The 24298-nt window shown below is 36.1% G+C and overlaps 1 protein-coding gene across 6 annotated transcripts in view; it reads right to left on the reverse strand.

Annotated features, from left to right (window-relative positions):
- Nucleotides 1-24298, reverse strand: part of LOC135219190 (venom protease-like) — a 47854-nt gene that overhangs the window by 261 nt on the left and 23295 nt on the right. For 2 of the 6 annotated variants that reach the window (XM_064255744.1, XM_064255741.1), the window contains 2 exons: nt 23280-23352; nt 20435-22131 (listed from right to left, as the gene is read on the reverse strand). In XM_064255744.1, coding sequence (XP_064111814.1) covers nt 22110-22131; nt 23280-23352 — 95 coding nt within the window. In that variant the 3' untranslated portion in view covers nt 20435-22109. Of the gene's footprint in view, nt 649-993; nt 1083-17544; nt 18031-20434; nt 22132-23279; nt 23353-24298 lie in introns of those variants that run through there. The other 4 variants (XR_010315387.1, XM_064255743.1, XM_064255745.1 and 1 more) reach the window with 4 other exon arrangements.

Consider the following 24298-nt stretch of genomic DNA (forward strand, 5'->3'; position numbering starts at 1 on the left):
CTGCTGCCAGTGTAAGTGTAATCCGCTTGAAAAGTACAAGTTGAAAAAAAGTTTCCTATCGTGTGGACATAATTGTGATGTATATAACAGAAATAAATAGCACTTTAAACAAATTTGCGAGCTTTCAGGAGCCCGCACAACCTCCGTTGTCAACCAAACGAAGATGCAGCGCTACTACCGTAATATAATTCAACTTGTATTTTAATATCTTTCATTTTTATTTATTGATTTATTTATTTGTTCATTTATCTGTGTTCTAATAACTGATCTTTTTATATATTTCCCACTACATTCTGTCACTTCTTTCGAATGAACACCATGTTCTTCGAAAAACCTCGAGTTTCAAGTCAAGAAGAACAACAAAGCCGTTTGTAGGCTTACTCTCCGAGTAAGCGAAAATTTGTTGAAACAAAGTTTATTAATGACGTGTACGGCAAGCTTCCACAGAACAGATTGCTTGGCAATCGGAATAAAGACGGCAAAAGGAAATAAAGGCAAAAGCATATGTACAGAACTAAATATTCCACCTGCACGGTTATCGCGCTGCTATGACAATCCTCAGTATTTCTTGAAATTCCTCTCGATTATACTTATCATTTCTACCATTTCCAAGGAACTTGGAACTACGAAGCCTTCCTCGCAACTGAACTGAAAGGAGAGGAAATTTCCGAGATTAGTCCTCTTGTCGTTAATAAGAAACGCAGTAGATAATACAAGATTGCTGTAATCATGAGATGCATCGAGGCATGATAACAGCTTTCTGGTAGATCTTTTGAATAGTTTCTCCGTAAACAAACCTTTGAAATACAAGAAAAATATTGAAAGGATTAACGAGAAAGGTAAGTATTTCGTATATTGTATTCAAATGGGTATGACACTCACCCCTCTAGCAAGAGGTCCTACATCAATCCACCCACTAACATGGAGCGATATTGTCACGTCCATTCAAACCCCATTGTGCCTCTATGGCATATCTAAGCTGTGAATGGTTACCTGATAGCTAGTTGTTCTGCAGCTTCTTGTAATCCTCAGGGCAAGATCGCTGTTCATGCTTTGTTTGCAGCAGATAACACGTAGGATTTCTGAAAACAATGTCATGAATAGCTTAAGTATGTTTGTGATAATACATAAACAATACCTATCGCCTAATGTATTCAAAACTACCACGGTATATACTCATTTGTCCAATGCATCAATGAAAAGCTTCATAGTATGCGCTCAGTCTTACTAGCTTAATACAAGTAAACTACTCAAAAACGTATTACAAATATACAAGTACTATCTAGATGGCAACTGTCTCTTAAGTGCATGAAGTCAACGCTGAACAACTATTGCCGTTAATGTATGCCAAGAGTTCCCGCATTTTCCTATTTGGACTAGATTTTAGAATATACTTTTATATTGTTGTAATATGTTACTAAATTAAAGAAATTCGCTATTATACCTCCAAGGCTATGCCATCATCTGAACATTTGAAAACATAAGTCTATGGAACTATACCTTCAGCCTAGACTATGCAACATTACAGTTGCGATTTACTTTAAAAGCTGTTTGCATAATGTTACGTATAATCCTTCTAATGAATGCCAGTATAGTGCAGTATATATTCTCTGCATATTTTGTGGCGGCTCGTCACTCGTCAGTAGGCACTGTGGAACTGCAGCCCCCGCTATAGATTTCACATACTATATGCACAAAATTATGAATAGATACATGAATATGAAAAATATAAGTATAGATTAACAATAATCCTTAAAAAAATATTACTATTCTTTTGTTTTCGCAAATAAAAAAAGCAAATCAACTGAAAAAAACCTGTGGAACTGGGGAGCTCAGCAGTTTTAATTTTGCTAGCAGGGTGATAATGGCAGTCAGCCCGCGCGGAAAGGTAGCCTGGGTAGGGGAGCACTCAGCAGTGATCACTGCCGTGGCCACGGCAGACGGCACTGCCCTCTGGAGCAGTGTTAGTCTAGCTGTTGGAGGGAGGTGTGCTTTGAAATTGTTTTGAAATTCGTCAAAGCTTAATCAATACGTACTATTAGTGATAATGATCAAGTTAGTGATGATACTGATGATATGTAATGCAGAATAATCAACTCAGTGGCGAGATGTAGTAATATGGAAAAAACGATAACCACATTAAAGGCAATGAGTAAAATTCAAAATAGTAGCTTTCGGTAGCGGTTCTGCTGCCTTCTTCAGTGGGAAGAGAGAGAGAGAGAGAGAGAGAGAGAGAGAGAGAGAGAGAGAGAGAGAGAGAGAGAGAATGTGTGTGTTTATGCAGTTAATATCAAGGAATTAAAAAAATTATGTAATGAACAGCACCCCTATGAATGATAGCCACGAGCCCCCACCGCATATAACTTTCTTCGTTCTGGATATTCAGGTCCAGCAAACACTTGATACAAACAATTATAAATTTTCAGTGATGCAAAATGAAGAAAATTACTTATATTAGATCTAATGTGCCTACATAGACAACTCTTCAAACCATATCCTTTCTCTCTTTTAGTATTTTGTTTGTGAATCGTTTGTGCGATGCCCGTTATAAGGGAGTTTTTAAGTTTAAGCGAACCATGTCAATAATCCGCTGATCGTGGAGAATACTAGGCCTAATGCAACAGGGTCATGTTCTTCTAAACAACGTATTTGCACTTCCTTTCTCTCTTTCGTTGTATCCATCTATATACGGTTATTATCTTGATGCTAAGCTGCCAAGCAATTTCATTTATCAGAACATTAGCCTTGTGCTAGTTAATGATCGTTACTCTTTGAGATGTTCGACGTAATAGTAAGAAGCGAGCTTCTGAAACCTATTTTTATATTTTGTAGCGTGTTTCTGACAATCATTATGAAATGTATTTTTCTTTATTTTTCGTTTTGTAATTTCGGAAACAATGATCATATATCATATGTCAGTTATCAAACTTCTTTTTTTTTTTTTTTTTTTTTTTTTTGTTATTCAAACTTTGGTTTCCTCCTTTGACCCCTCTTGCTAGCGATCTGAAGTGAATTGAATCGTTTTTACCATTCATTTATATAATACTGTTTGTATAATTGAAATTGATATTCTGGTGAGCAAAAGCCCATTTCCATTGTGTAGCAAAGAATAAGCCATTGTTTGGTGAAAAGGGACTTCTGGAAGAATGGCACAGTATAAATTGAATGTGTGCAGCACAATAGGTACAACACAAGATGATCCTGGCTCAGTTAAAACGCTGAGACGGGTTATTAGGTGCATCGGTGATTTGGTATGAGCGGTTCTTTCTTAGTAAAATCATGCTTGCGCAAGCCACCGACTTTACATTCTTACCGAGCTAAGTAATAATGTGATGCCTGAAAACCAATGTAGCTTCAGTATCATGCAACCTTGATCTTGCGAAGGGTTTGTGCATCACTTCTCCGCTCATGTGAGTTCAGGACCTCCATTGGGTATTGGTGGGTATTATAGGCCTATCGAACTTTTGCCATGCTTAAGTTTATAAGTATTTGAAATAGTCAGTTTATAAGCTTTTGAAATAGTCTTCAGAGACAAGCCAAGTTTTTATAAAGTGAAACACATTTTATGATGACGTAACAATGAAGTTCGCTGGAATACATAGGAAGGTAAAATCGTGAAGGGGCGTGGCAAAGGGAGAGCTCACACAAGAGAAAGGTAGAAAGGTAAGCCAATCGTGTATTGTACTTTAATATCAGTCCAGCGCTGTAATACAATTAAAATCTTTGTCAGTTTATTTCATGTGTTCAAATTATATCTGTTACTTCTACATTTTGAATTTATAAGATAGTAGGCCTAGTACATAATACTTTGACCTGCTCGTTGGACGAGTGGTTTTCGCGCTCGGCCACCAATCCGGTGGCCCGAAGTTCGATTCTCGGCCCGGCCAACGCGGAATCAGAGGAATGCATTACTGGTGGTTGAAATTCATTTCTCGATATAATGTGGTTCGGATCCCACAATAAACTGTAGGTCCCGTTGCTAGATGACAATTGGCTCCTAGTCACGTAAAAATATCTAATTCTTCGGGCCAGCCCTAGGAGAGCTGTCAGTCAGCTCAGTGGTCTGGTTACTAAGATATACTTAACTTTTTGCACTGGACCAATTGAATCAAATATCTCATATCTGCTTCAGTACATCATCTCCCACTCTGAAGTTCAGAGAGCTAAACATTAAACTTTTAACCTCTTTGTTATCGGGTATCATGAACGACCAGACACAAGACAGAACAGCAGATGCCTGCTTTATCTCTCTGCTTGGCAACTGAACGATTCCCTTGCATTCAAAACTGAATACAACATGTCTTTATCATCATTATCCCTTACTCCTTATAAAAGCCGCTATTACAATTCTTGCTAATGAATTTTGTGTAGAGTTTCTTTGTAGGTATATTATAATTATATTTTTATTTTTTATTTTTTAAAACAGATCATGCATTACAATAGGAATGAAACCGAAAGCATGAAGTAGTTTTGTCTTGGAAAAAATTTTATCTAGCATGATTCATAACTGCAGAGAGAGAGAGAGAGAGAGAGAGAGAGAGAGAGGAGAGAGAGAGAGAGAGTCTTATCTTGTGAATATATTATGAAAAATTCCACACACGAGTTGCCATCGTCGAGGCTCTCCCGTTTTCATTGCATACATTTTGACGGATTTTGAGCACTTCTTTGCGTTTTCTCTGTTATTATTTGTCTTTTCCCTCCCCCCGGCCCCCACCCCGTCTCTCTCTCTCTCTCGCTACGATCTACCGTCGACTAACCACTAGCTACCAAATGCTAGGCCTATGTCAACAAAGGCATACTGGTTCGGTTCGGGGAATCGATCATATGGCAATCAGTTTGTGAGCTGTGTGATAGAGAGAGAGAGAGAGAGAGAGCGAGACCTGCTTGACAGATATATTTTATAATAACGGTTTTTCTTAGATTACGCAACAACCGAAAAGATAAGAAAAGGAAGCACAGCAGACAGGAAACAGTTTTATTTCATATTATTATTATTATTATTATTATTATTATTATTATTATTATTATTATTATTTTATTATTATTATTATTATTATTACCATCTTGTTTTCAATTAATTACTTTCTTCATCTGCCTGAATTTCATGGCATTTTTAAGTGCAGTTAGAATATCTCAGTATTATTGGTATATACGTATATATATCGTATATATATATATATATATATATATATAATATATATATATACTATATATATATATATATACAGATATACTTTTTACTTCTTCCATGAAACGACACAATTCAGCAATATTGAAAATAATTGTTATTGGTTTCTCAAGCTCTGACGGTTACTATCCAAGACATGGGCGATTGTTGCGATCATGCTCTTCTGTCAATATTCATCAGCAATTTCAATGAAGGTAACGATGAATGTTATTGTGACCGTTATTCAGTAAGATATTGTAGCTTTTAGTAATACACAGCTGAGGCAAATAAGCTATAAATCTATTTTTCAGTCTATTTCTCTAATGATTTTGCACCATCGAAATCTTTTAGATTGCTTCTCTGTTCTCTGTTATTTGCTATCATTCGTGAAACTTGCGTTCTTCAGCTAATTCGTGAAAAGGCAGATGACAGGTGATACAGAAAATGGACACTTTATTATTATAATTATTATTTTAATGAGCGTTTATGATACATCTACAAGACCATAACCTATAGCTTTCTTGCGAATATAAACACACATGATTCCTCGTCATTAAACATAAGCTAAGATGAAAATATCTAAGGTTTTTCATTGGCGATTCTGGTAATTACGATAGCGAGCTATATCGTAACTTCTTCGGAAGCCTTTTCGGCCTGGGCTGAAATGTCAATATTGACAGAAGGAAATGATAGTTTCCGAGAAAGAGCCTCGTCTATTGTTCACACAAACTTGGCTACGGGAAAGAGAAGAAGAAGAAGTTGATGATAAATGGAAAACTAGTACCATAACAGGGCTGCTGCAAGCACAAATCGGCAAAGAGCTTCAGCTAGCATTCTTTATTGCTGGCGGGGAAGATTGTAGAGTGTAGGGCAGGGTAGGGGGTTACCTGGCGTGGTTGTTGACTGGGGGTCTAGGGGCGAGTTGTCTTGGCGCTCGCGTTCGGTAGCGTGTAGAGAAGCGGGGGTTTGGGTGGGGGGGAGGTATTCGTTTGAAAAGACCCAGCCCAAGTATTACTGTACAAAAAGCTTCAAGTAGACACTTGGAATGAGATGCACGTGGTTTATTAACCAACGAAAAATTATGCCGAGTGGGTGAGTTTCTCCGCATGGTTACAGGGAGATTACTGATAGCAGAGGATACAAGCGAATACTTGTACCGGATTGATAACTGATTTCTCTCTCTCTCTCTCTCTCTCTCTCTCTCTCTCTCTCTCAATATTGTGATATGCAAAGAATATTCTCTTAGGCTTGGGCGCGCGCGCTTACACACACACACACACACACACACATATGTATAAGCATACACTATATAATTGTGTGAGCGTGTATGTATGCATTCATAAGTTTGAATTTATGACATACTCTGCACATCCCAACATTTGAAATACATTAACAAACATTAATATATGTGTGTCTGTTTGTGAGTGTGTGTGTGTGTGTGTGTGTGTGTGTGTATGTAGAAGCATTCTTATTCCGCTAGTAAACACACACACACACACATAAATAAAAATCATAACCGCTCTACAAATGACAATTCGAAAAGCGAAGCACTTCTTGCAAATTGAAATCCACATTTCTTGGCATTTTCAGGACTGCTAGTTTCTCTCACTCATACAAGAACCCTTATAATGCCGGCCTCCTTTTAACCAACATTCCCATTCTTCGTCCTTCCAGGAAATTGCCATGAGCCCGGCATTCTCCATAAAACATCCAGTGATGAAACAGTTGAAGGTGGAGTTGAAACACTTTCCAATATGGCGGTCAATCCACCACTAGAGGAGAGAGTCTAAAGAGACCCGTTCAGCCGTGCCTCGGTCAGTGGGTTTTACTGAGACTGAAGTTTCTCTGTTCATTATTTTGAGATTAGTTTTAAAGATTTCCGATGGGTTTTCATTATTTCAAGTACACCGAGCAATATGTATCTGGAAAAGATACATATTTGCTACTAAATTTTTAGTTTTCAGTTTACCAAAGAGTTTTGTAGAATATGAGTCATATGAAGACATTGTCATGAGAAATTGAGGTGTTCGTCGGAAGATGATAGCTGATTGGCCGCTATATAAATCTAATTAGTGAAATCCATGATCAGATACTTCCAAGTGCCCCGCTCTAACTATCCTTGTCCAAAGCAGCAAGAAGTTTTTCCCACTAATGTGTTGCATAGTTATATAAAAACACACACACACATATATATATATGTATATATATATTATATATATATATATATATATATATATATATATATATATATATAATCTAATACTGCATCAGACGATGTCTGTTCATTTTGTGTGCCACTGTCCGGAGAAATTTCGAGACACGCTCAAGTAAACAAAAGAAAAAAAGTCTATTAAATCTCTGCTCATTGAAATGATTTCGATCCTTTGCATAATTTGTTGTCACTTCAGGCCTGTAGTTTAGCATATCTGTTAATCGTTGGAAGACACAGTCTCCTTATCCTTTTCTATGTAAAAATGTTTTTTTAAGAATATTGTTTTAAAAGCATCTTGTCCCCGGATAAAAAACAAATTGGCTAATGCCTAGTAAGGGTAAAAGCAAATGATAATGAAACTTACAACACTGGTTACTAGTGTGATGCAAAAGGCAGTGGTTTATAATGAGGCTCGTGGTCCAATAGCGTTATCCCGCATCTTAGTTATCGCAACAACGCATCATTCAAAGTAACAAAGGAGTGAAACCGACGTCTCAGAGACCCTCGTCTGTCGCGTGTTTCCCGGCATTCCATCAGGTGTAATTGAAGTGCCGGGTGATGCAGTAAACACCTAAAGGGCGAATTTATTTTGCAACGTTTGTCACACGCTCCAGGAGACACCGCCAAAACGCGCCTCGTTGCATGCATCGCTACAATAACTTTCGTGTAATTGAAAGGCGGATGGAAGTACATTAAAAGCTTCTAAAAGGCCCAGAACACAGGGGGAATGTCGTATATAGATGTATAACTTAGAATATATCACCTGTATCTCCTTTCGGGAAAAGAGTGTAATGAAAGGTTTCCGGAAAATGAAGAATAGATAACGTGTAATAAATAGATGTCTCCGTCGGCATTCCCTTAGGGGGCTCTTTATACCGTTCAGCCGCCATCATAGCTTTGGTCACTGTTTCACAGGACGTCATTTTTATTTAATGCTTGACCATAACTTTTCTAATGTTACAGTAATTCACAAGATTATTGCAGTTTAGTTGATGGCTCTTGACCATAAATTCTTTAGAGTCGTTGGAAACTGAACTGGTGAAGTCTATTTTTCTCTACTTACCTGTAGCTTCATGTGTACATTATTTGTTGTACATCTTTCTCTTACTGTGATGCACACACATACATACACAAATATATATATATATATATATATATATAATATATATATATATATATATATATATATATATATATATATATATATATTATATATATATATTATATATATATATACATATATATTTGTGTGTATGCATATGTGAATAACTATATATATACATTTCATTTATTTATATATCAGCAAGCCTACATGTACTACTATACGTCTATATACGTGTGCAAATGAACTGAAAGAGCAATTATATTGTAAAATATAAAGTTATATAAGATCAAATATTTATTGAAATCTATGTAGACCCCTCGAAGGTTTCTTACACTCCTGTGAAGTACGTCTGTTACGCCATTCTAATAGGCATTCAAGAAGGCCTGCCTACTGGTATATATAGCTGATCAAACCGATTGGATCTAGTTAGGAACATCCATAGCTAATAAATAACTAATAAACGTCGCAGGCTATTAACTGATTTGCCTGATTATACTAGTTTTTATTCCATCTGTCCACCCGCCTGTGGTGCTCGCGCATGGTAACACTGCGTCCCGGGCTTTAGGTGGTTACGCTACGTGTAAGCTTTATGTCAATAAAAGGATATCTGGGTGTACATTTACAACTGAAAAGTGTTTTAATCGAATATTAACGGTGTAATTCGCATACAGTAAATTATCAAAATACTTTTCAGGTGCAAATGTACACCCAGATATCCTTTTATTGACCTAAAACTTATACGCAGCGTAACTATTTAAAGCCCGGGATGCAGTATTACCATGCGCGAGCACCACAGGTGGGTGGACAGATGAAAAAAAACGAGTATAGTTTGTTAAATATGACTTCCTTTTATGAGATGTGAAGCCATCTTTTTTTTTCTGCAATATTTCTGTTTGTAAGAGTAATAGTATACTGGTCATAAATTCCACAGATCGACTCACCGTCGGCCAACACGGGCAGACTCTCCCAATACTGGCCCAAATATAAATAAATAGAATGAAAGTACCCTTGTCCGAGTTCGTGACCCCGTTACCTACAGCCTTAATTCTACATGTCATTTCCGTTATTTTAATTGTTAAAGAATTCAGATTTTAATTTATAGAAATGAATAATGTCTTTTCTGTATTCTGTGTTCCGTATTGTTTAAATATCATCGAACTAGACGATGATTCGTACAAGAAATAATCAGGACTGTTAGAGTAAATAGTTCCTTTTACTGCTATCTACTAATTACATTCATAAGCATAGGAAACAACAACAGAGACAATGAATAATAATGATGTTAACAAAAACAATAACACAAAGCAGCAATACTTGTTCATCAACAACTATTTGTTAAAACAAAAATTAAGTCTAATACCTGACTTGCACCTTCGTATTCTGTCACTTAATTTTACATGCAAGAAGGGACATTTGTAATTTGTACGTATATCCTGCAGGCAAAGGATATGGAGAATATCCTACTTCGTCTACTGCCAGAACGCCCTTTAGGATACCTGAGAATAGGGTTGCCATGACAACAGTTTCTCTCTCACTACTACCTGCCTGACAACAACCCTTTTACCGTTGTATCTCAACAAGGAAGAGAGGGAATGAGAGAGCGAGAGAGAGGAATGAATGTGCCCCCCCCTCTCTCTCTCTCTCTCTCTCTCTCTGCTCGAGTCATGACCTGCTCACCACAGTAATTTTTATCGCTATATCTCTCTGTGTAACCTGTTCAATAATACTCATTTCCCCGTGCAAACTCAGTACACACACACACACACACACACACACACACACACACACACACATATATATATATATATATATATATATATATATGTGTGTGTGTGTGTGTGTGTGTGTGTGCGTGTGTGTTCATATTTACGTATATACAAATACACGCACACACACATATATATAAATATATATATTTACAGAAAGAAAACGAGGGGGTTAGGAGAGAAATAGGTACGAACTTTTGAAAGGAAAAATATATTTTGAATAAGGTTAAGTTACAATTTACTATTTAAAACTTGCTGCACATTCACCTATTCCTTTGTACGTAACAATACAGGCACGAGAGTATGCACCAAGTATTGTAATAATAAGCAAACATTATTTATTAAGCAGTTAGGGCCGAAGTTGAACTTCGGCCCTAACTGCTTAATAAATAACGACTCTAAAATGAGCAGTTCGTGTAAACGGCTTTTTTGACTCGTTAGAGAAGTCAGCGCAATTGATAATGGTATAACAAATTTTGTGTGTGATTTCTGACATTAGAAAACTCAGGACTGGACAACCTGCAGCCAGTACGATCTTGGATGTATGGAATCCTGGGATATAGTTTCTTTCGTGGAACAGTGCTTATGGAAGGAGACGAGCCCAAGTTTCTTATTTAGAAAATTCTTGCAATGTTGAAGAAAACATGCGAGGAAAACCAGTTATCGGGAAAATATTTATACATGAACAACATTTCTTAATGATATGATTCAAAGGAAGAGGTCAGAGTGTAAGCCCGATGGAGCGAGGTAAAAATTGAATTGAGTTTACAATTATAAAAACAAGCACTGCAAAAGTTTGATCCCAGACATGACAGCACCATTTTTCTCAAAACGGAAGTGTTAAAACTATCACCGTGTCGAAACATCAAAACATCCAAAAATGGTAATCGGCCATTTTACTCTCTCTCTCTCTCTCTCTCTCTCTCTCTCTCTCTCTCTCTCTCTCTCTCTCATGTAAACTTGACATTAGGATGTAATTCATTAATGTACGAGAGGAATTAAGTTAAGTATATCTTAGTTTTAAGAGACCACTGAGCTGAATAACAGCTCTCCTAGGGCTGGCCCGAAGAATTAGATATTTTTACGTGGCTAGGAACCAATTGGTCACCTAGCAACGGGACTTACAGCTTATTGTGGGATCCGAGCCACACTATATCGAGAAATGAATACATTCCTCTGATTCTGCTTTGGACTAGCCGGGATTCGAACTACCGGATTGGCAGCCGAGCGCGAAAACCACTTGTCCAGCGAGGACACACGAGAGGGATTGATCAGCATGGAAAGCTAATTTGAAAAGAACGAACAAACCGTTTATACACAAGAGGATAAAAATAAATGGACCAATTTTCCAACATGGCCTCCTCCAGGGAACGCATAAGAATTTGGGAAGACATGGGACCGAGGGGTGATCCCATTGCCATACCTTCAACCTGTTTATACAAACAATCACTGCCTTTATTTTTAATGATTATTTGTCCTTCCATATACTGTGGCGCGCTTGCGCCAAAGTAGTCTGTCTTATTTAAGACTTTGGAGGCTAAAACCCAAATTACATCAGACTTGAAGTTTATATATATATATATATATATATATATATATATATATATATATATATATATATATACCAAGTCTGATGTAATTTGCTTTTTAGACTTCAGTCTTAAAGAAAGCGTATGGTCAAGTTAGGGTTTTAATATCCGTTGGTTTGTACAGCGTCAGCCATACCTTTTTATTTCTTCTTCTTTTTTTTATAGTCTGATTTCCGAGAATGGCATGGGACTTGCTACTATTCTACGATTTCATTTTGTCGCATTGTAATCGCGACCGTCTTAGTATTGATCATTTCTTTTAATTCGTGGAAGACGGAAGACAGATAAGAAAATCGGAGCAGTCGACGACAAAGACTACGGCACAAATTCGTAGTAATATATAACATATATTGTATATTTGTTCATCTCTTCATATACATTACTTACATCTTCCATTCTTAAGTATATATGTATACATATATATGTACATATATATATATGTACATACTTGTATGAATATATGTATGTGTGTATGTATCCTTGAATCCACGGTAGAAGGTGAGTGAAACTGGGACTTGGAATAAGCACTTGTTCTCAGTGTGATTTAAGCGCCTCAGTGGAGTGATCGGTTTGGTCTTGGCCTGTCACCTCTGTGGCCGCGAGTTCGAAATCTCTGGCATTCCACTGAAGTGTGAGAGATGTGTATTTCTGGTGATAGAAGTTCACGCTCGACGTGGTTCGGAAGTCACGTAAAGCCGTTGGTCCTTTTGCTGAATAACCACTGGTTCCATGCAACGTAAAAACACCATACAAACCAAACAAATCTACCGTGGATTTGAGGATATTCTGAAGCACGTGTTCGTTCGCGATACATTGGATATATAAGTATATATAGGTGTGTGTGTATATATATACGCACAAATATATGCATATATACTATATTTATGTATATGTGCATCATACCAACATATATATGCAATACTATACATACAACATTGCTTCCTGAGGCGTAGACTAAAACTCCTAAGTAATACTAAGGCCTCTGTGTCAGGTCATGACAAACAATCTAAAACAGAAGTCAAAAACGACATTGCAGTCAATCCAAATATTGATTGTTTAATGAAGAAAAAAGAATAAAGGTGTGAGAAAAGGATAAGGTAGCCATTTTTTTTGTCACCCTGCTCATTGAAACATGTAGTAGTATAATTGTCTTTGATACTAAAGAGGCCGTAGTTTGGGAAAATATGAAGTTAAATGAAAAAAAAAATGACATTAATTATCACTATTCAATCTAAAAATATATTGGTAGATTACTAAAGATTTGCTCTTTTTTTCTTTTTTGATAAAAGAACAAGAAATGTCTACGAATTTGTCAACGGAAAGATAAGTGAATTTAAAAAGCGGCATTATTATTATTATTATTATTATTATTATTATTATTATTATTATTATTATTATTATTATTATTATTACTAGGTTGTAAAATTCATCAGAACTCAAAAAATGTTCGTGAAACACAACCTCATTAACCAAGGAACGTCCTTTTTCTACTTTTGGCGACAAAATATATTTTTGACCTCGAATCTGACCTCACGGTTAGACGTTTATTTGACTTTTGACCCTTGAACTTTGGATCCACTGCATATATATATATATATATATATATATATATATATATATATATATATATATATATATATGTATATATATATGTTATGAAGTCTTCATACCTAAAGTTATCTGAATATTTTCCCTTAAATAATTCAACATTATCGGGACGAATCGACGTACAGTGCTAGAATGACAGAGACAAATCAATTACTAGATGGCTCTGACTGTAAACAATGGAAATAAAAACTAAAGAAGTTGGACAGCCAGGGGAGAAGAGGAAAAAAAAATAGCTGAGAGTAATACTAGAAGAGCAGCCGTGCAGCCGGATCATTGGGGGTTTGGAAAAACTTTTGATAAAAACTTTGCCTACAGTACACAGAGCGAGGTAAACAGTAGACAGTACTTTCTTGCGCAGGAAAAAGGGAAATAAAAATTAAATAACATATAAACAAAAGTCGACATGAAACAAAAGCTGTTAGGTCGATTACAACTCCATTCAGACCAAACACCCACTGTTGCCAGTTGGTCTGTTTACCCGTCAAAACTTGGAGCACAACCTAAAGTAAACCTTGGAAATAAGTGATTTTCGCGTATTTATTTGCAACATAGATAAATATCAGAGCCACTATATCATTATTGCATTACTACGACAGCTAAAATTCATGGAAACAGTTCGTAGTAAAGCTATTGGCATACATGGAAGGCTCTGCTAAATTGGCAACGATGCAAACACCTTGCTTCCTTCATTCCTCCTCCCGTCATTCCGCCAATACATACGGCACGGAGGAGAGTAGAGAAAGGAGGAGGGGAAGGAGGAGGGAAGGGTGGGGACGGTGGGAGGTGGTAGGAGAAGGCATATTCCTGGTAAACATTGATCTATTTCTTAGGGGAAAAAAGGGGGGTTGGGGTTGGGTGCCAGGGGTGGATATATTCCCCCATCAGCGAGAGCTCCCATAAACATGATTTTTTATATTTTTTATTTTTTTTCTTTTCATTCACTTCTATTTTCCTCGGCTTTCTCGGTTTTCTAAGAAGCGGAACAAAAGACATTTTAGAATTATTTGCATAAATAAAGGTCTGGCTTTTGTTTCGTTTTAACGACTGTTATTTGCCATTTTTCGTGTTCTGAGAATTCCAGAGATTAAAAGGGCTTTTCGTTTTATCCTTTTTAAATCTACAAGAGGGAGGCTGATTGGTGCAGACAACTACTAACCCCTTTATACAATGGCTGTTTAAGTGCGGAAAAAAACAACATTATTTCCATTGTCTCTTTCTTGACACTTGTATTTAATTCGAGTATAATAACCTTACTATTACAAATGATTTCATACGGATGATATTGAATTACCTTATGATTATGTAATGAATATTGTTTTGAAATTATTCAGTATTCCTGTTCTCTTCCTTTGTCTGAAGTGGGTTTAAGTTAAATGCACACACAAGGTAGGGAAAAATTAAAAAAGATGATAAAATCAGGGAATATTGAAGAAGGCAGAGAATTCCGAAGCTCGTAGTTGAGGGCAAAAGAACAAGGTACTGAATAGCGCCATACGAAGTATTGCCGGAAAAAGTATCCTGTCGGGTGTTACAATGCCACAAGATAAAGCGCTTGATGTCTATTCAGTAGGGTGGGTTAAAATAAAACATTCAAGTCTATCAGTTGATGATATTTAATTTATTCTGATTAATCATTCCTTCAGGATTAACTTCTCCTTTATATTCACGAATTCATCCTCGGTATTTATCAGTTATTAAAGCTCTTGCCTGGAATTATTCATATTCGGATTACCCACTGATTATTATTCAGCGGAACGTTTGTGTCTTTATTAGCTAAGGTATTCGGTCATATATCCACTGACTGAACTATCCACTGAACTATTAAACATCACGTACTACATATGTCTTCCAATGGGAAATGCCAGAATAAATTTTACAATGAGAGCAAAGGATGCCTTAACGCAGTGGTTTCCAACCTGTGGGGCGCACCCCCCTCGGGGGGCGGGGAGGAGGGGACCTCGAAGGGCTGTCAGGGCGGGTGACGCGCCAATGCTTGATGAAGCGGATAATTATATCTGATAACTATTAATTATGATGGAATTTTAGAATTTAAAAATACCGAGAAAATATTTAAGATATAAATATGAAATTTATTTGTCTAAATATATAAAATATTTCAAATTCTATATTAAGGAATTAATATATATATATATATAATATATAATATATTATATATATATATATATACCTTCGAGTATATATCCCATATATATAGGCTATATGGGATATGAGTATATCCCATAGGCTATATGGGATTATGATTGAGCGACTGAATGACTGCATGAGCTGGAATTTAGAGGGAAATGAATGAATTCCTTTCATTCATTCAGCACGGCCATTCAAAATTCATTCATTTCCCCTGAAAATGCAGCTCATTCAGTCATTCAGTCACTCAGTCATCATTCCATATATCCAATTTCTTTACTCAAGCTTTTCGATTTGTTCCATTCGAAAGAAATTAACAAGTTCAGAGCAACTTATGTTAAGGCATCTTTTGCTCTTATTTTAGAATTTACTCTGTTGAATTGAGTCTCGATTAATTATAATTATCCTGTTATTATTCCCCATTGGAAGGCATAGTACGTGATGTTCGAATGCCTCTTCACACAAAAGGAGAGTTGCAAGACTTACCCTCCTAATTCTGATACCGTGTAGTATGAAGCATTTACTGATTAGGTAATGCCGTAACTCTTTGTTGAGGTCTTTGTCTGAGAAACTTCATTTATGGCGTACTTCACTTCACCGATAATAATAATTAATAATAATAATAATAATAAAGACTCCTACATAACTTTTCTGGATTCTGGAAATGAGGATCCAAAATGGCTGGCGTCTGTCTACAATATCCGCATGGAGCTCGAGGCTCCTTCCCGTAGCCTTTTCGTTGAAGAGAGAGAGAGAGAGAGAGAGAGAGAGAGAGAACGCTTTTTTACGACTATTCAATTCTACTTCAGAATTCGCAGTTTGTTATACTCCTATCAAACAATTTCCTGTTCTTGCACAGCAAAACGCTCACTGACAGGATTTACCTTCCGCTAACAGCCATCAGTGAGCTTGAAAACATACATCGAAGGGTTATTTACTCTTACGAGTAATCGGAAATTCTTCAGAACTTTTCAAAGGTGTATAAAACTCTTTGCGTAACGAATGCCTTCGAAAGCTCTCATTTTACTTATGTCTTTCTTAGTGTGCCATCTGTCAGCGGTTTGGCCGCCATCATTAGATTCGTGTACACCTACGCAGGTAAATAAGAGAGAGAGAGAGAGAAAGAGAGAGACGGAACCGTGGGGCCTTAGCATGAAGACGTGGGTTGCATATCCCCCGTCCCTTGCTATGTTCCATATTTGATGCCAGTACGGGGAAAATGGAGAGAAAAAAGAACAGTTTCCGAACTACCTAAAGCACCTACCTGTCTCTATTAAAGCTGATTGGCCAATGGGAAGGCACATGCCGACTTACTTTACCTGAAATAGCGTAGACTGAGAATCGCCTAGAAACAAAGGAATTTCTGAAGCCTCTCGCATTCTCTTCGTTACCGGAGACGGTATTTTTTTTTTTCTGTTTCTGTCTTATTTTGTTTGTTCATTATTTCGTTGACTGATGGAAGGACGCTGGCCTTGACGGTCCCAAGAGAATATTCTAGTAGGCACCACAGGGACACTATATATAGCACATATGGAGAAGTTTGTATTTATATACATGCGTTCAGCACACATTCTTTCATTTTCACACACACACACACACACACACACACACACACACACACACACATATATATATATAGATATATATATATATATATATATATGTATATATATGTAAATGAATAACTTGATCACTGAATATATAAGACGTGATGCTATGTATACATAAAGGTTTTTCATTTATATATATATATATATATATATATATATATATATATATAAATAAAGAGAGAGAGAGAGAGAGAGAGAAGAGAGAGAGAGAGCGAGAGAGAGAGAGAGAGAGAGAGAGAGATTCCATTTATAATTTACAGAGTGGGAAAGAATTCACTCATGTTTCTTCAGTATTAGAAGAAAGGGTGTGGAAACTATTATTATTATTATTATTATTATTATTATTATTATTATTATTATTATTATTATTATTATTATTACTGGATGCTTTTACGAGACTACCTAGTCACATAGGGCCCTCCCAACAATGTAATAGAAGATATTTTTTATTTTTACATAAAGACGCACACTTATAATTAAACTATACTAGTTTTATATACAACTTTATTGATGTAAGTATGTATGAACTGTCTTTTTGAAGTTCAAAAGTATTCATAGCGTTGTGACCTACTGCCGCTCGCATTAGACTACTAACGTCTGTTGCTGGGTATTGCTTGTGGCCACAAGAGTTGGGCTTTCATCGTTGGTCACCCTTCCAAAAATTGGCCAAAATGTTGAGAAAGTCTCTCTTCCCAGAATTTTCTCATTACTTTCGCTTTCCCTGAGTTATAGACAAAGATACTAGGCTGTCCACCCCATCGGCCTCCGCATCTACCTCAAGCAGTGAGAATAAGGATTCTTTTCGGATATGAAGAAAATTACTTTTTCCTGCAAAAAACAAAGCTTGACCTTTATACATACACACATAAAACATATTTTATAAAGATATATATTTACACACATATAATACACACACAACTCACACACAGATATACGTATATATATTAGTTCATATATGTTTACAACAGGAATCTGCGAATTCTGTTCGAGAAATATATATTGACACATCTACATATTGTATTAAAACAATTCATAAATGTATATACATAAAAATATTCCATATATAGATAATGTCACACATGTCGACAGTTTGTAAAAAGCTAGCTGTAACCGCTGTTCGTCTGAGTGACCGCCGAGAAATGGCAGAAACCCTCAGAGTATAGGGCCCCTGAACCGTCCGAGGATTAGGACGTGGAATCAGTATCCTTATGTTCAATATCTCTCTAAGGGGAAAAGTCGTATAGAAATGAATTCATTATCCATTTGTTAAAATGTGAGGGGTTGTTGGGGGGGGGGGGGGAATTTCCTAGGGGAAAAGCCGTCTAGAAAAAAATAATTATTACATGACAAAACAATGAGAAGGGATTATTTCCTACTCTTCCCCTCTTTCTCGTCCTCTTTCCTCACCCTCCTTTCCCTCTCTATTCCTTTGTCGTTATATTCTCTCTCTCTCTCTCTCTCTCTCTCTCTCTCTCTCTCTCTTTCTCCTCTTCATCTTCTTCTTCTTCTTCTATTATTATTATTATTACTATTATTATTATTAAAATTATTCCTCCCCATCTCCTTCTTGTTGTTCTTCTGCTTATTCTTATTCTCCTTCCTCTTCTTCGATTTGATCGATATATGGTAAATTGAATAGACCTGATTTAATATCACTGAACCGACTCATAACACACTCATTCATATTAATTCTGCAAAGCATGTGAGGGAACGCTCTAGGCATAATGAGGAATGAGTCTCTCTTCTTTAGAATACTCTCTCTCTCTCTCTCTCTCTCTCTCTCTCTCTCTCTCTCTCTCTCTCCCTTCATTTCTCAGAAGAGAGAAATTCATAAGAATTCTCGGTATTGAGCGTTAATTCCCTTAGATTCCAGGAAACTGGAATGGGCTGGGAATTGTTAGGCCGTGGTGTCACAAAATTGAAGGTATGAGGATATTCATTCCCATTTTTTGTTTCCTCCTTCTCGTTTTCTTCACGATTATGTCAATATTATACATTTTCATTACTTCTGACCTCCGTTGTCTCTGATTATGGGCATTATTGTAATCTTCTCTTCCCTTTTTTCAGTTATCCTTAAGGTGATAAGTACTTTCCTTTCCAAAGTTATCAGTATCATCATCATATTTTCGTCCGCTTTGTGTTTTCTCACTATCATTCCTATCATTATCAATCCGACGACTATGTCATAATACAAATATCAAAATTCTTATGCAATCTAAGAATCAAAGATCTTTTTTCTCTTGTTATTTTATTAACTAACTAATTAGTTGATTGCTTAATGAATCACTCGCTGCTTAATGAGCTACTGAACACTTTGGTTGATTTAATGATGAGCTAATCAGCTAATTCGTTATTTTAATCCACTGACTTTTGAAGTAAATAAACTTATCGATCATCTGAGGGTTTCGAAAGTTTAATATGTTAGTTGATTGAATATGTAACGAGTAAAGGGAACTGCTTATTTGTTTAACCATTAGACATTAAATAAAAAAGTAAATTATTCAGTAAATTTTCACTAAGGAGTTGTCGAAAGTTGGCGGTCTCTCTCTCTCTCTCTCTCTCTCTCTCTCTCTCTCTTGAAGGATTAGGGCAAAATCCACATAACTTCAAAGTACCTTGACGCCTCATTGCTCACATGTCAGATGTATTTTTCTTCTTCTACAAAATAATATTTCCCCTTAGTTATTTTTTAAAAGTTTTAAATTTTTGTATATACTTATTTCCTATTTGTTTATCTCTATTTGTCTGTAATTTAATTCACTCTTTTGTATCTTTCTCTTTTTGCTCTCTGCACCTTGTTGCATCCGTGTTAATTCCTCATTTGTTTCACTCTCATTATGTACCATTTTTAATTTGATAATACTATGAACCATTGGACTCTGGACAACTTGAAATTATTAAGTTGCCCGCCCCATCGACCTATGCTCAGGGAAAAAATGTTAAACGGGAAGTCTTTCTATGAAAAGGAAGAAATCCGTCGAAAGTCCTCTGTTCTCTGCGTGACAAGAACCACTCAGCCGCAAAATGAAGTGAAGTTGCATACATGCAGTGGCAGGTGGCACGCCCCTGGATTACTAACCCAGCCTTTAATCATATTGGTTAAGAGCTATATAACTTAAATAGTTATGGAGATTGATTAATGTAAAGATAAGTATGTCATAATTATTATCAAACTGCTGATCAAATGATAGTTTATATACTATTAGGTGAGTTAGACTGATATGACTATATGTGAATATAGCAATAAGTTTCATTCAATACGCAAGTCACCTCTTTGTCGACAAATAAACAAGTAAATAAAAATGAACAGCAAGCACATCAAGATATAATCTAAAAATGAACAATTAATATATGCATAAACATATAAATACTAAAAATAACTAAAAAAAGGTTGTGTAAATATCCCCTTTTCCCTTAACCTTAAGGCCTTCTTCACTTCAGCTGTTACCCACCACATTCGTCTAACTACCAAATACACACTTTACTGCATAAGTCAAGAGGCACAAAGGTTTCTTCCTTTTTTTTTTTTCATTATTTTGGGAATCTATAGCAAACTGTTTCCCTCCGCGCGAGCGATCTCAAGTCTCTCTAATAAGGCGAGCATTGGTATGAATAATTCCTCTGCCTTTTCAATGAAAGCAACATCGCAATGCGTGGTATTTATGGTAATTATAACATCAGCTGTAACTGCAAGACTTCTCATCAGAAGGATTTGGTATTAACAAGTCGAAAGAAAGACTGACAGGTTTTAAAAGATCAAAGATGGCGACTTTTACTCAATACGCATGTGTCATTATCCTGATATATAATCAAGCTATTGTAACATTTATTTCTATGTGCGCAATGTAGGGTGGCGTTCCCGGAAAAAAAGGACTAATACATTTTCGCAGAAATAAGGGCAATTATTTAACAGGGGACGGCACTCAGCTTAGCGCATGAGTCATTTTCAATACCTCGCTAGTGGAGCGCATTCAAAGAAAGATGAAAAATATATTGCTCCAAATATCTAAAAGTCACAATTCTTTCCGAAGGGTCCTTGTCTCCAGCAGCATTTTGTGTCCAAAAGGATAAATGAGTCATTGAATAATTATTCATCATATTTGACTGAAAGCGAAGGCTCCTCTTATGCAGGATTAAGAAGGAGGTCCTTGTGTATTTGTTATTATTAATTACTTCAGCGACTCCCAATTCGGCTTGCACTCTTGAACGTATTCAGAAATCTTTTAAAAATCGAATGATTTGATGATCTCGTCAAAAATCTCATGAAATGAAAACGTCAAGAGGCTTCTACAACTAATTCGAAAAAAGACTTTTCAGGTTATAAATCAACTTACTGAAAAGTTCCAAAGACTATTCAGAATGTAAATCAACTGGAAACGTTTCAGAGCACCGTTTAGATTAGTGGTTCTCAACATTTTTTTTTTTTAGTCCCATGCACCTTTTAACCTTATTTAAAAACGTCATTCCACGACCACCCAACATCCCCCAACCATTGCCTAAATTGTCTACCTCAAAAGGTGCATTCCAAATAATATGCAACTAAATGCTAACACAAACACACAAGCTAGTGGAGAGAAAGCAGAGCTTGCTTGACTTCTCAGTAGCGAGTACCGATGCACACTTCATTTTGTGATGGTCCTAGAGCCAGTGTGAGGCTGCCAATCTGTGGTCACAATTCCTCCTCCCTAACCCTACGCCCCCGAAACTGATATTAGCCCCTAGGCGGGGTGGCGGCGGGGCGGAATTCTCCCCTGGTTGAGAACCACTGGTTTAGACAAAGGCTACGTCTCGTATCCACTGGAGAACGGGTGCCACCGCAGAGTAAATGCCAGGAAACGCCGACTGCCCACACCCGTGTCCCGTGGAGACGATTCCCCCGAGCACGTATCTCCCGAAGACGTTGTACATCAGCGGTCCTCCAGAGTCTCCCTAAGGGGGGAGCAAGTGACAGTGGAGTCAAATTAAGTATATCTTACTTTAACCAGACCACTGAGCTGATTAACAGCTCTCCTAGGGCTGGTCCGAAGGATTAGACATCTTTACGTGGCTAGGAACCAATGAGTTACCGAGCAACGGGACCTACAGATTATTGTGGGATCCGAACATCGAGAAATTGACAGTGGAGTCAGTAACATAAAAAGTGGAACTCATGATAGTGGGTTTAATGTCGGCTGAGGTACTGAAATTAATTATAGTACGATACTTGATAAATGGATTCATTTTTAACGGAATCATTAAGAAGTAGGAAATGATATAGCAAACGTTGATACTGGATGGTAAAAGAGTAACTATTGTTCAATTAGTTAGAAGTAACTATCGGTAAACAAAAACCATAATGGAAGTAATAAATGACAGCGGAAATAAAGATAATGTCTGACGAAGATGAAAGTACATGGATAGAGAATAAAACAATGGAGAAAGGAAGGAATGACACTATAGTCCTGCTGTTACAACGATGGAATAAAAGACACGAAGAGATATGGAATCCGACGAGAAGAAAAATCGAACGAAGCAGAAGACACTGAAGGGGAAGAAATAACATTAAAAAGGGAGAAAATCAAAATAACAATTAAGAGAAGAAGGGGAGCAATAGTCATTTAGCTGAAAGCGGAATAACTGAAAAGACAATGACTGAAGAGGAAGGGCTAAAATATAATGGAAAGGGAAACATAAAATTTTACATTTTGCATAAGAACTTGGAAATAATGAAGGCCAATGAGCGAAAATTGTCAATAGGAATTTATACTACGCAATATAATGATAACTTAGAGAGAGAGAGAGAGAGAGAGAGAGAGAGAGAGAGAGAGAGAGAGAGAGAGAGAGAGTCCTCTTAATAATTCAGAGATGATATCTTTGCAGGATCCCGCTACTGCCTGCAAACATGGCCGGGGATGAATGGCAAACAGCTTCTTTGTATTTTGCAAACGATTCAGTTAATAAAAACATACTTTAGGTAGAAAACAAATGAATAACAAAAATCAAACTTATAGCAAAAATTCATTTCTAACAAAATTCCGATGTAGAATACTGAAAAAATAAGTAGAGAATGTGAAATCAAATATCAATAAGAGACTTACCTTACACGCGTCCTTCCCGCCAACCTTATCTCCCGCGCAGATGAACTCCGGTCCGCATATTTTTTCCGGGAACCTGAATAAATAAATAAATCAACTAATATTTTCCCATAAACACAATAATTAATTACACTAATGAAAGAAAGTTGTATACACACACACACACACACACACACACACACACCCCCACACACAACACACACACACCACCCAATATATATATATATATATATATATATATATATATATATTATATATATATATATAAAATATATATATATAATGTATATATATAAATATATTTATTTATATATATATTATATATATATATATATATATATATATATATATATATATATATATATATACATATATAAATTATTATAATGATATATATATAATATAAATATATATATATATATTAATATATATATATATATATATATTTACTATATAGATATTATTTATATTATTATATATATATAATAGAACATACATATAATATATATATATGTATATGCAACATGTAAACACATACGGTACATATATATATCACTATTCATATATGTATGCACACATATACGTATAAGCGAATACCACGGGAAATGATAGTCAGGAATCCAAGCGCTTTCGTCTTTATTCAGACATCGTCAAGGAGCTACTAAAGTACAATCGGAGAGGAAGGCCTCAGGTACAAACAAGATCAGGAATACCAGATGGTTAATTATCAAAAGGGTAAAAATAAAAAGGGATAATCCAGGATATCGGAAATCACACGGTCACAAACTTGAACAGATTCTGAACCCTAACCGAAATTACAAAGTATCTTTACAGTCCAAAACATGTAAAAACTGAATATATTAATTTTGTTGCTTATATTTATCTACAACTTTTTTCATTATGAAAGCATCAAGTTTAAATAAACCAAGACTTAAATTTAGAACATTTCTATTATTTGACTTGATAAAACAAGATTCAATGATATTCCTTTTAACTGTGTCATTACATGGGACTAAGGCTCT

This window comes from Macrobrachium nipponense, chromosome 1 (genome assembly GCF_015104395.2).
Source record: "Macrobrachium nipponense isolate FS-2020 chromosome 1, ASM1510439v2, whole genome shotgun sequence".
NCBI classification, from domain to species: Eukaryota; Metazoa; Arthropoda; class Malacostraca; order Decapoda; family Palaemonidae; genus Macrobrachium; species Macrobrachium nipponense.